This window comes from Acinonyx jubatus, chromosome C1 (genome assembly GCF_027475565.1).
Source record: "Acinonyx jubatus isolate Ajub_Pintada_27869175 chromosome C1, VMU_Ajub_asm_v1.0, whole genome shotgun sequence".
Lineage (NCBI taxonomy): Eukaryota > Metazoa > Chordata > Mammalia > Carnivora > Felidae > Acinonyx > Acinonyx jubatus.
The window spans coordinates 50761296-50771990 of record NC_069381.1 but is presented as its reverse complement, the minus strand read 5'-3'; the positions used below and the strand labels follow the sequence as shown (position 1 = coordinate 50771990).

At 42.4% G+C, this 10695-nt stretch overlaps 1 protein-coding gene across 13 annotated transcripts in view; it reads left to right on the top strand.

The window, feature by feature from the left end:
• The first annotated feature begins 5133 nt into the window (after nt 1-5133).
• Nucleotides 5134-10695, top strand: part of DOCK7 (dedicator of cytokinesis 7) — a 224653-nt gene continuing 219091 nt past the window's right edge. For all 13 annotated transcript variants that reach the window (XM_027059014.2, XM_027059013.2, XM_027059012.2 and 10 more), the window contains exon 1: nt 5134-5708. In XM_027059014.2, the coding sequence (XP_026914815.1) occupies nt 5149-5708 (560 nt within the window). In that variant the 5' untranslated portion in view covers nt 5134-5148. The remainder of the gene's footprint in view (nt 5709-10695) is intronic.

Here is a 10695-nt window from a genome sequence, read left to right as displayed (position 1 = left end):
AAATTGGTTTCCATACAACACCCAGTGCTCATCCCAACAGGTGCCCTCCTCAATGCCCATCTCCCACTTTTCCCTCCCTCCCACCCCCATTAACCCTTTATTCTCAGTTTTTAAGAGTCTCTTATGGTTTGCCTCCCTCCCTCTCTTTTTTTTTCCCTTCCCCTCCCCCATGGTCTTCTGTTAAGTTTCTCAGGATCCACATATGAGTGAAAACATATGGTATCTGTCTTTCTCTGTATGACTTATTTCACTTAGCATCACACTCTCCAGTTCCATCCACGTTGCTACAAAAGGCCATATTTCTTTCTTTCTCATTGCCAAGTAGTATTCCATTGTGTATATAAACCACAATTTCTTTATCCATTCATCAGCTGATGGACATTTAGGCTCTTTCCATAATTTGGCTATTGTTGAAACTGCTGCTATAAACATTGGGGTACAAGTGCCCCTATGTATCAGCACTCCTGTATCCCTTGGGTAAATTCCTAGCAGTGCTATTGCTGGGTCATAGGATAGATCTATTTTTAATTTTTTCAGGAACCTCCACACTGTTTTCCAGAGCAGCTGCACCAGTTTGCATTCTGTAGTTTTGATTTGCATTTCCCTGATGTCCAATGATGTTGAACATCTTTTTATATGTGTATTGGCCATTTGCATGTTTTTTTTGAGAAATGTCTATTGAAACTGTCCATTTTAAAACCGAATTCTCATTTTATTATTGACTTATAAGTTATTGATATCTTCTAGATATAAATTTCTTTAATTTTTTTTAATGTTTATATTTGAGAGAGAGAAAGAGACAGAACGTGAGCAGGGGAGGGGCAGAAAGAGAGGGAGAGACAGAATCTGAAATAGGCTCCAGGCTCTGAGCCGTCAGTACAGAGCCTGAAGCAGGGCTCTAAATCACGAACTGTGAAATCATGACTTGAACTGTGATATCATGACCTGAGCTGAAGTCTGACGCTTAACCGACTGAGCCACTCAGGTGCCCCTAGATATAAATTTCTTATTAGATAAATGATTTGCAAAAGTTTTCTCCCATTCTTTGGCTTGCTTTTTCACTTTCTTGGTTGTGTCTTTTGATGTATACAAGTTTTTAATTTTGGTGATGTCGAAGTTACCTTTTGTTGCTTGTATTTTTATTATATTTTTAATCTTTTTTTTTAAGTCCTTGTCATTTATTTGTTGAAGGAACTAGGTCATTATAACCTATATAATTTACCATATTCTTAGTTTTGCTAAGTGTAACCCTTGCATGTTGCTGAACATGTTCCTCCATCCCCAACATTTTCTGTAAACTGATAATTAGATCTAGAGGTTTGATCAGATTTGAATTAAAATTTCCAGAAGGAATTTCATAGGAGGTACAGTATCTATCCTAAATATCTTCTCTTTACATCACATGACGAGGAATAAAATGGCTGGTTGACTGTGTGTGTGTGTGTGTTAAGATTGATCAGTAAGTTGTGTTCTTATCAACCTGACCCAGCCATTTAAAATTCCCCAACAGGTTCTTTTTAAATGACTTATCACCTATAATCTTTGGGTCAGTCCTGTCCAATAGAACTTTCTATACTGATGGAAATGTTCTATCTGCACATTGTCCAGTATGGTAGCCTCTAACCACATGTGGCTATTGAATACTTGAAATATGTCTAATACAAGTGAAAAATGAATTTTATAATTTAGTTAATTTAAATTTAAATGGTCATACGTGGCAAGTGGTTACTGTAATAAACAGTACAAGTGTAGATTTGTCATTTCACCAGACTCTGCATTACTTCTGCATATTAGCTCACATTTTTCTAAGAGAACAACTTTCCTATATCAAATATGATTACCTTGAAATACAGGATTAATTGTCCCTTTTGCTAGGTATTAAGAGAGAGTGAGTAACAGAAGACAAAGCAGACAGAAGTATCCATAGCCTGGACTTTGTACCCAACTCCTAGGCTTTAGTTTGGGGCTGAGGTAAATCCAAGCGGCATGCCTCCGTTCTCCTTTCCTCTAGGGCACACTCATTTGGCCTTCCTAGAGGGAGGCCTTCTAAGAGGGAGTCCCATTTAAATCTCACTGCATGAATCCAGTGCTGCTTCCAAGAAGTCCAAATCTTAGAAAGGGAACCACTCCCTATACCCCTCAAAATCCCCACAGAGAACACATTCTGTCTGCAAAGCCAGAACTTTATCCCTCCTGACAAAAACAAAAACAACAAAAACAAAAAACACCAAACCAAAACCTAAAAAACTTTGCCTCCTTGTACTGTGGCCTTAGAATCTTGACCTTGCTACAACCATAAGCCTTTTTAGTGCTTTATTAAAGGGGGAAAGTTAAGCTCAGTATCAGTTGGAAGGTGAAGGTAATATAATTACACAACTCCCCCCCCCCACCCCCCACCTTTTTTCCTGCCATCTTCCTAAGTCTTCTGTTTGAAGGACTCTAGAACGGTATGTATATTTAATGAGAAAACTGCCCTGAGGCATTCTTACCTAAAAGTCACTATTTTTAGGCTACTCTGCTAAATTAGTCCTAGCCCTTGATCTGTAGTTTATTTGTAAGTACCTTCCCATTAGTGGGGAATTGGGGTTCTGAATTCCAGTAAATGGCAGGGCCACTGATACTTCCAGGGCACTCAGGCTTTCCAGTTCCAATAGGGTTAAACTCCATCCAGTTTTTACCACCTCATGTTAAATGAACATCTTGGTGATAATCTAGGCTTCACTTGATGCTGAAAACTGATGCTAATCCAGAATTTATATGGAACTTCCTGAAATTTTCATCTAGCACTTAAACGTACTGTTTACTCCCTTATCTTTTCAGCCAGACTCTAAATTCTTTGAGCACACAGTGTCTTATTTACCATTGTCTCTCCAGGGCCTAGTGGTATTAGCTGACTAAATGAAGGCTTGTATTAGGTAAAGACTCTTCAGTTGCTAATGACAGAACACCCAACTCAAATTAGCTTATGCAAAAACCAAACCAAAACAAACCCCAGCACATTATTAGTTCATGTAACTGCAAAGTTCAAGCTTCAAGTAATGTTGTAAGGAGCCCATCTTTTTTCCATTTTTACTCTCTTCTCTGCTGTGTTTGGCTTCACTCTCAGGCAGTTCTTCTGTAGATGGGAGGCACCTGGTACAGCAAATGCAATTTTTAGTTCTGATTGAGCCCCAATGTCTTGGTTTGATTCATGTGCCTATTCCTAAACCAGTCCCAGAAGCCAGGGGAGTGCACTGCTCTGCTTGGTCAGACTTAGGCCACATGTTCATCCTTGAAACTGGTGGTGAGGGAATCAGCTCCACGTAAGTATGATGGATTGAAACTGGTGTGTGTGTGTGTGTGTGTATGTGCAGGGATAATATGGGGAGTATGGATGCTGATAAGCTAAAGCGATTCCATTCTCACTCCCTTTGTTAGGCTCCATGCACTACCCTGGATTTGGACCCTTGTGGCACATGGATATCTGCCCACACTGGACTTGCCTGTGACTGCCAGCTCTTCCCCAGAGGTGGGGGCCACCACTCTAGCTTGGAGTATTTCCCAGACTTTGTCTACCCAGCTTACAGCTTGGTCCTGTTTGTCCTCTTCTTGCTCCAAATGTTCCCAGCAAACTGCACAGTGCATGCAATGTCCTTTCAGACACTTTGGCAACTAGTGAGTCATATATACAAAGAACCATTGAAATGCAGAGTGTGGTCAGTTCTCTAAGAGAGTAGTGAAAAGATGTTTGGAGAGCAGAGATAAAGGCATACAACATCTGGCTGGGAGCATGAGAGCAGACAAATGCTTCAGGGACTATCAAGCACCCAAGACAAGTTTAAGTGTAAGTTGAATGATGGTAATAACAGTGATAATAAAACAGCAGTGAGTACATATAGTACTTACCATATGCCAGGCCCTCCTCTAAGAATTTTATATGACTTAACTCAAGGAATCTGCACAATACTCTTTCAAATAGGTACAATTATTCCCATTTGAGAGTCACGTTTAAGGAACTTGCTCAAGGTCACATAGTAAGAAAGTGACAGAATATAACTGGGTCCCTATCATGCAGTGTCTTAAAGGCCAGGATACTGTGTTAGACTTGACTTATAGTTCTTTGAGTGGGTGTTTCATCCTTCCCCATGGAACCAAACTTCCTGAGAACAGGACTGAGTCTAGTTCAGCTCTGTCTTCTCTAGAATGTCTAGGTAGGCTATACATTTAAATAGAAGCTACACAAAAATCCTCTTTGAACAGACTATTTTTACTGGAACGTGCATTGTTATACAAAAATGAAGTCTTCCACAGTGGTTAGAGCACTGAACAGGAAGTTATGGATCTGACTAACTGAGGCTCTCACCCCCTGACTCGTGTGTGACTGGGCAAATGGCTCTATGCTACAGATTTTCCAACTGTAAGAGAGGAAAGCAAGTATCCAACATACCTCAGAGGGACACAGACAGAATAGAATAAAAAAATACACATAAATCCTTGCAATACTTAAGAGTAAAGGTACCACGAGAAACCAAGATATTTTTCTTAGCTTCACGATAACATCAGTAATCAGCAAATATGCATTAGGAGCCAAACATTCTAGACACTATGGGATCACAACAGAGTAAGACATGATTTCTGCTAGTCCTTGTTTTATAGGATTTAACAGGCAAGATCATTTTGAGTGGTAAACAGAGATTATTTAATAGAACGTCAAAATGGTAAAGTACATTAGAGTTCATATGGTCCAACATTTGTAAATAGAAAAAGAGATCCAAAAGGGGAAGTAAGTCTTAGGAAGAGTATTGTTAACAGAGAAACACTTATCTTCAAAGAAAAGGCCTGGAGTCTGGGTTTGAACATCTTAGTTGAAGAGGTTCCCATCTGTGTGACCTGGGGCTAGACTCTTAGCTTCTCTGGAATAATTTCCTTCTGTCTAAAATGTTGATAAAACTTACTTTAAGGGGCTGTTGTGACGATTAAGTTAAGATCATGCATGTAAAACTTGAACCTGTGCCTTGCTAAGCATCACAAGTCAACTATGATTATTGTTACCTCTGTAGGAGAAAGATCTTTTTTGGTTCTCTTTCTACAAGAAAAAGTGTTCTTTCTCTGGTGAGACCCCATTCACAAGGTCGAAGTAGGACAGAAAGTGCTTTCAACTGCTAGGAGATGGGCGCTGAGGAGCAAGAACCCAGCCATCCTGGGCGGCAGAGCACAGCCCCCCTCGGCAAAACCCATCTTCCATTTCCTCTCCTTCCTTTTCGGGAAAACCAAGCTCCCCCCACGCGTTCTGTAATCTTCTTTTCCTGCCTCACCAAGTCGCTGGCCTCCCTCTGGTTGCTCTGTGTGTTCTCTCGGTCGTGCGGGCCCCGCAGCAGCGAGGCTGCCGGGACTGGCGTGTCGCTCCCTCCACGCCCCATTCTTCCCTCTGGTTCCAACCGGCCGCAGCTGCGTTCTGAAGCCCGGGCTCCCGCGGGCATTGACGCGCTGGGGGAGGAGCAGTTTCTTGCTGCGCGCCTCTCAGGAGCATTACGGCAGGGCTCGTTCCCGGCTCTCCGGCCGCCAGCTCCAGCCTCCCCGGTCCGGAGCTGGGACTGGCGGAGGCCGCGAGGGAGGGAGCGTGAGCGAGGAGGCACGCGCCCGCCCGTCCGCGCCCAGACCGCCGCCGCCGCCGCCGCCGCCTTAGCAGCCATGGCCGAGCGCCGCGCCTTTGCCCAGAAGATCAGCAGGTAAATCTCAGGCGCGGGGCGCGCCGCCTCAGCGGGAGGAAGAGCCGGGAGTCCTCCCGGGCCCGGCCTAGGAGACGGGTGGGTGTGGCGACGCGGGCGCGGGGATCCGGCGGCCTGGTCCGCGGCTGGGCGGAGGGGGGTCGCGGCTGTCGCGGGCGCCGCCGAGGCCTCGCGCCGCCCTCCAACCCGCGCTCTCAGCCCGCACCCGCCGCCGATCCTCGCCTCGGGGCGCGGGGAGCCCCTCACGCCGGCGCGCCCGCCTCTGCCAGCTCCTCGGCGGCCCGGGCCTGGAGTTTCGCGGCGGCTTACTGCAGGGCGGGTGGGGGAGCTCGCCGGCCGGCCGATCAGCGCTCCCCAAATTCTTTGTGTCCCCACCCCCGAGCTGCCTGGGGCCGCCGCGGCGTCTAACTCCCCCTCTCTCCCCGCCCACCCCCTTTTGCCCCCAGGAGGGTGCGGGGGTCCGCCCTCTTCTCCACCCCAACAAAAGGTTCCGTGCGCGGCGGGCTCGGGGCCGGTGGGAGGCCGCCCCTTCTTACGCCTCCCACCCTTCCGGAGAAATCTGACAGGATTCCTCTTTGCAACCTAGGGACAATTCAAAGTGGGCTTGTGCACCCAGAATCTAAAACGTATAGGCAAAATGAAAAGTTGAGAGCTTGTGGTCTGCACCTCGGGTGTGCAGCTGCCGAATCTTGGGCGAATTGTAGGCTGAAGCTTGATCTTAGTAGCATGTGAATTTAAATGTGTGCCTGTTTCTCATGGCACCAGACGAAGATGGATGATAGGCAGTGTTCTTTTTACACTGGCCGTTTGGCTCATATTTTAGGAGTCTGGAAGTAAGCATGTGATCATGGTTGAGGTTTCCGAACCTTTTACCAGCCTGTGGCGGGTAGGATGCCAGAACCAAAAATTGAAATACGGCGGGGGATTTTAATATCTGTAGAATTTCATTGTGAAATATACTAATGTGTAAAACACTAGACAGTGTTGGTTTTATTATGATGTCCCAAGAAAAGAAAGAAACATTCGAATGCATTACTTTTTTTGACAATTTTATTTCTGTGGTTCTGGATCTTTTTAGTTTGCTGATCTTAAGGATTTTTCGACCGACCAGACAGGTCTTTTCTTAACTGCCTGAACTTCCATAGGGTTACTCTGTTTTGGCACGTTTTTCATTTAAAACTAACATCTTTTTGATTTAAGCTTTGTGCGTAATTATTCTTTTCTTTTGCGCTTTAAGACACATTTCATTTTAAGAGGCAAAATAAAAAGTGTGTAAGAACATGTGCTCTGGTGTCGGACTATTATGCCATGGGTTCAAATCCTGACTTACATTCTAACTTGGCACTCTAATCAAATTGTTTAAGCTCTTTTAAGTTACAGTTTTGGCATCTGGAAAATGGGTACAGTAACAGTACCCACCTCATAGCACTGTGAATATTAAGTGGCATACTTTGTGTAAAGTGTTTAGCATGGTGCATGGCCTTTAGTAACTGTCATTGAACACTGAACAATAATTAGTATATCCTTAGAGTTAATAGGAAATTATTACTTTTGTTCTTTTTAATTTTTTTGTGAAATAACTGGGTCTTGTTTGTGAAGGCAATATCACTAAAAATGTATTGCTTGACATATATGCTTAGTATTCATTTCTCTTTAATAGAACCAAGTTTCGCCGAGAATATTTATTGATCAGGAAATTGCGCACTAGGGAGTTAGATATGAAATATATACAATATCTGTTCTCCATTCATGGAGTTTGTGCTGAGATGAGAGGATAAAATACAAGAAAAAAAGGAAGTTTCACAAAACAACAAAAATTCAAATTAACGTAGCCTTGTAGAGTTGTCACATTAAGTAAGGCAGTGGAAATGAGACATTCATTGATTGGAGAGATACTTAGGTGATTGGTTATTGATTGGGTACAGAAGATGAGGATGACTGACGAGTCTGAGATGACATACAAGTTTCTGACTTGGGCAGTCAGGTGGATGATGGAAGCAGTCATTGAGGTAAGGGAGTACAGGAGGAAGATGGGATTTGAGGGTGGGAAACAAGATGGGAAGAGATGATGATTCAGTTTTGGACCTACTGATTTTGAGGTGCTCATGGAGCATTTAAGCATTATTTAAGGAGAGATATTTATTAGGTTGTTGGTGATGTTGAAGATGCAGGAGATTGGGCTAGATGTCTAGATTTGGGAATCAGCAAATACATTGTAATTGAAGCCAGAGGAGTAGATGAGATAGTATTGGAGGAATGTGCAGATTAATTTGAAGGGAAGACTGAGGACTGAACTGTTATAGATGATGAATTATTATCTGCTTATTGTGACTGAAAGGTACTTTCATTCTTGTTATTAAATATGGTCAAATAACACTTCTGAATAAATTCTTGTTCTGTTGATTAGTTTCCTACTAGAGGAAGTATATATAGCACATACTCTGGAGATAAACTTCCTAGGTTTGACATCCCAGCACTGGCCTGCATTGAATAAACTTGGGCAAGTTACTTCACCTTACTTCTTCATTTTCCCTACCTATAAACTGGGGATAATAGTAGGACCTACCTTATAGGGTTGTTGTAAGAATTAAATAAATCAGGGGCGCCTGGGTGACTCAAGCCGGTTGAGCGTCCGACTTCAGCTCAGGTCATGATCTCTCAGTTCATGAGTTCGAGCTCCGCGTTGGGCTCTGTGCTGACAGCTCAGAGCCTGCAGCCTGCTTCGGATTCTGCGTCTCCCTCTATCTCTGCCCCTTCCCTGCTCATGCTCTGTCTCTCTCTGTCTCTCAAAAATGAATAAACGTTAAAAAAAAAAAATTAAACAGATCAGTACCTGTACGGTGCTTAGAACACAGCTTTCTACATAATAAGTGCCCAGCATCAATTATTTTTTATTATTATAATATTCATAATGTGATGTTGGACCTTTTCTTGGGAGTGATAAGTCATTTTGCGATGTGCATATATAAAATTTGTTGCTCTGTGAAAAGCCTGTTGCTATTCGAAGCCTTCTTTTTCTTCTGTTTAAAGCTTTATGATTGTTCCAAAATCTTTACTTTAAAAAGAATTATACTGATTTCTTTTCTGGTTCAGTCATTTCCTAACCCTTTGCATTTAGTGCTGTTATTTCTTGAGGCTGTGATTTTGTGATTTCTGAAAGCTCTTATTCTTTATCACTGATTGTACTACTTTACTCAGCTCATTATAGAAAAGCAGCATGTATATTTTGTTCATATCAATTATTGCCTCTTGTCTGTTCTCCCTGCTTTTGGAGGACAAGGCATATACATTGTTCATTACTCCCCTTATAATCACCCCCTAGCATATAATTTTGTGGAACGTTGACTGTAGATTAATGATACAGGCTTTTGTTTGGATTATTTTGTTCTGTTACTTGATACTCAGCAGTAATAATGAACATTTGGATATACTTAAAGCACTTATTACTATATTCTCATCTTTATTACCCAGAGAAGGGGAAAGAACATACTGAAGAACATAGCAGGTCAGTCACATTGTACAGGTTCAAATTCTGCATATACCACAGAATAGCTATGTAATTCTGGGCAGTTGATCTAACTTCCTTGTCTTGGTTTTCTTTCCAGTAAAATGGGGATAAAAGCCTCCATGGGGTTATCATGAAGATTAAATGAGTTAATACATACAAAACACTTAGAACTGTGACTGAAACATTATAAGCATTAAAAAATGTTAGCTGCTTGGGGCGCCTGGGTGGCTCAGTCGGTTAAGCATCTGACTTCAGCTCAGGTCACGATCTCACAGTCGGTGAGTTCGAGCCCCGTGTCGGGCTCTGGGCTGATGATGGCCCAGAGCCTGGAGCCTGCTTCTGATTCTGTGTCTCCCTCTCTCTCTGACCCTCCCCCGTTCATGCTCTGCCTCTCTCAGTCTCAAAAATAAACGTTAAAAAAAAAAAATGTTAGCTGCTGCTATTGTTATTCCTATATCATTTACAGTTATTATGATTCCCATAATCCAGACAAAGAATTGAGGCCTACATAGCATGAAATTATTTGCCTGAATTGGGATTCAAACCCTAATCCTCTGATTTCAGATTACATTTTTTTTAATTGACTGTATTTTCTTTCTGCAAAATGTTTTCTATGATACTTACAGATTTTCATACAGTGCTACAGTTAGCATCCCCAAAGTTACCCTTACCTAGTTCATCTTTCCTTTGCTAATTTGTTACCATTTTGCTGCCTAAGAAGCAGACTTTGAAAGGCTTTCATCAGATCTTTATTTTTGAGGAAAATCCTACAGGAGTAGTATTTCCTGAATATAGGCTTATTTATAACCTCATTTTTTTTGGTTTGTTTTTTGTTTTGAATCTGTTCATAACTTTGGCTGTATAGGCCCAATCTTTCAGTCTACTTTGTTCAGTTCATTCTCACAGTCCTGATCAAAGAAATTCTTTCCACATAATACCAACTACTTCAATGCTGCCTTTTTTTTTTATCACTTTGGACATGTATACCTCCCTGGCCTTTTGTTGTACTCATCTTACAAAATCTTAATGCTGAATGTCTAACCTCTTTCTTTTTTTAATATATATATATATTTTTAATGTTTATTTTTTGAGAGACAGAGCATGAGTGGGGGAGGGGCAGAGAGAGAGGGAGACATAGAATCCTAAGCAGGCTCCAGGCTCTGAGCTGTCAGCACAGAGCCCCACGTGGGACTCAAACCCAGGAACCGTAAGATCATGACCTGAACCGAATTTGGACATGTAACTGTAACTGACTGAGCCATGCAGGCACCTCTCAGTGTGTAACCTCTTTCTTGCCCCTTAGTTGCATATTAGTGTTAGAGGCAGAGCAGAACAGTGCAGAGTTGATCTTTTATTAATGAATGTCTTCTCATTTGAAATGAGGTTTACTCTAAATCCTTTCTCTTATTAATGTCTGTTTCCCTACCCCCATCTCTTGCTGAAAAGTTCAAGACCATCTAACATGAGTCTGTTATAACC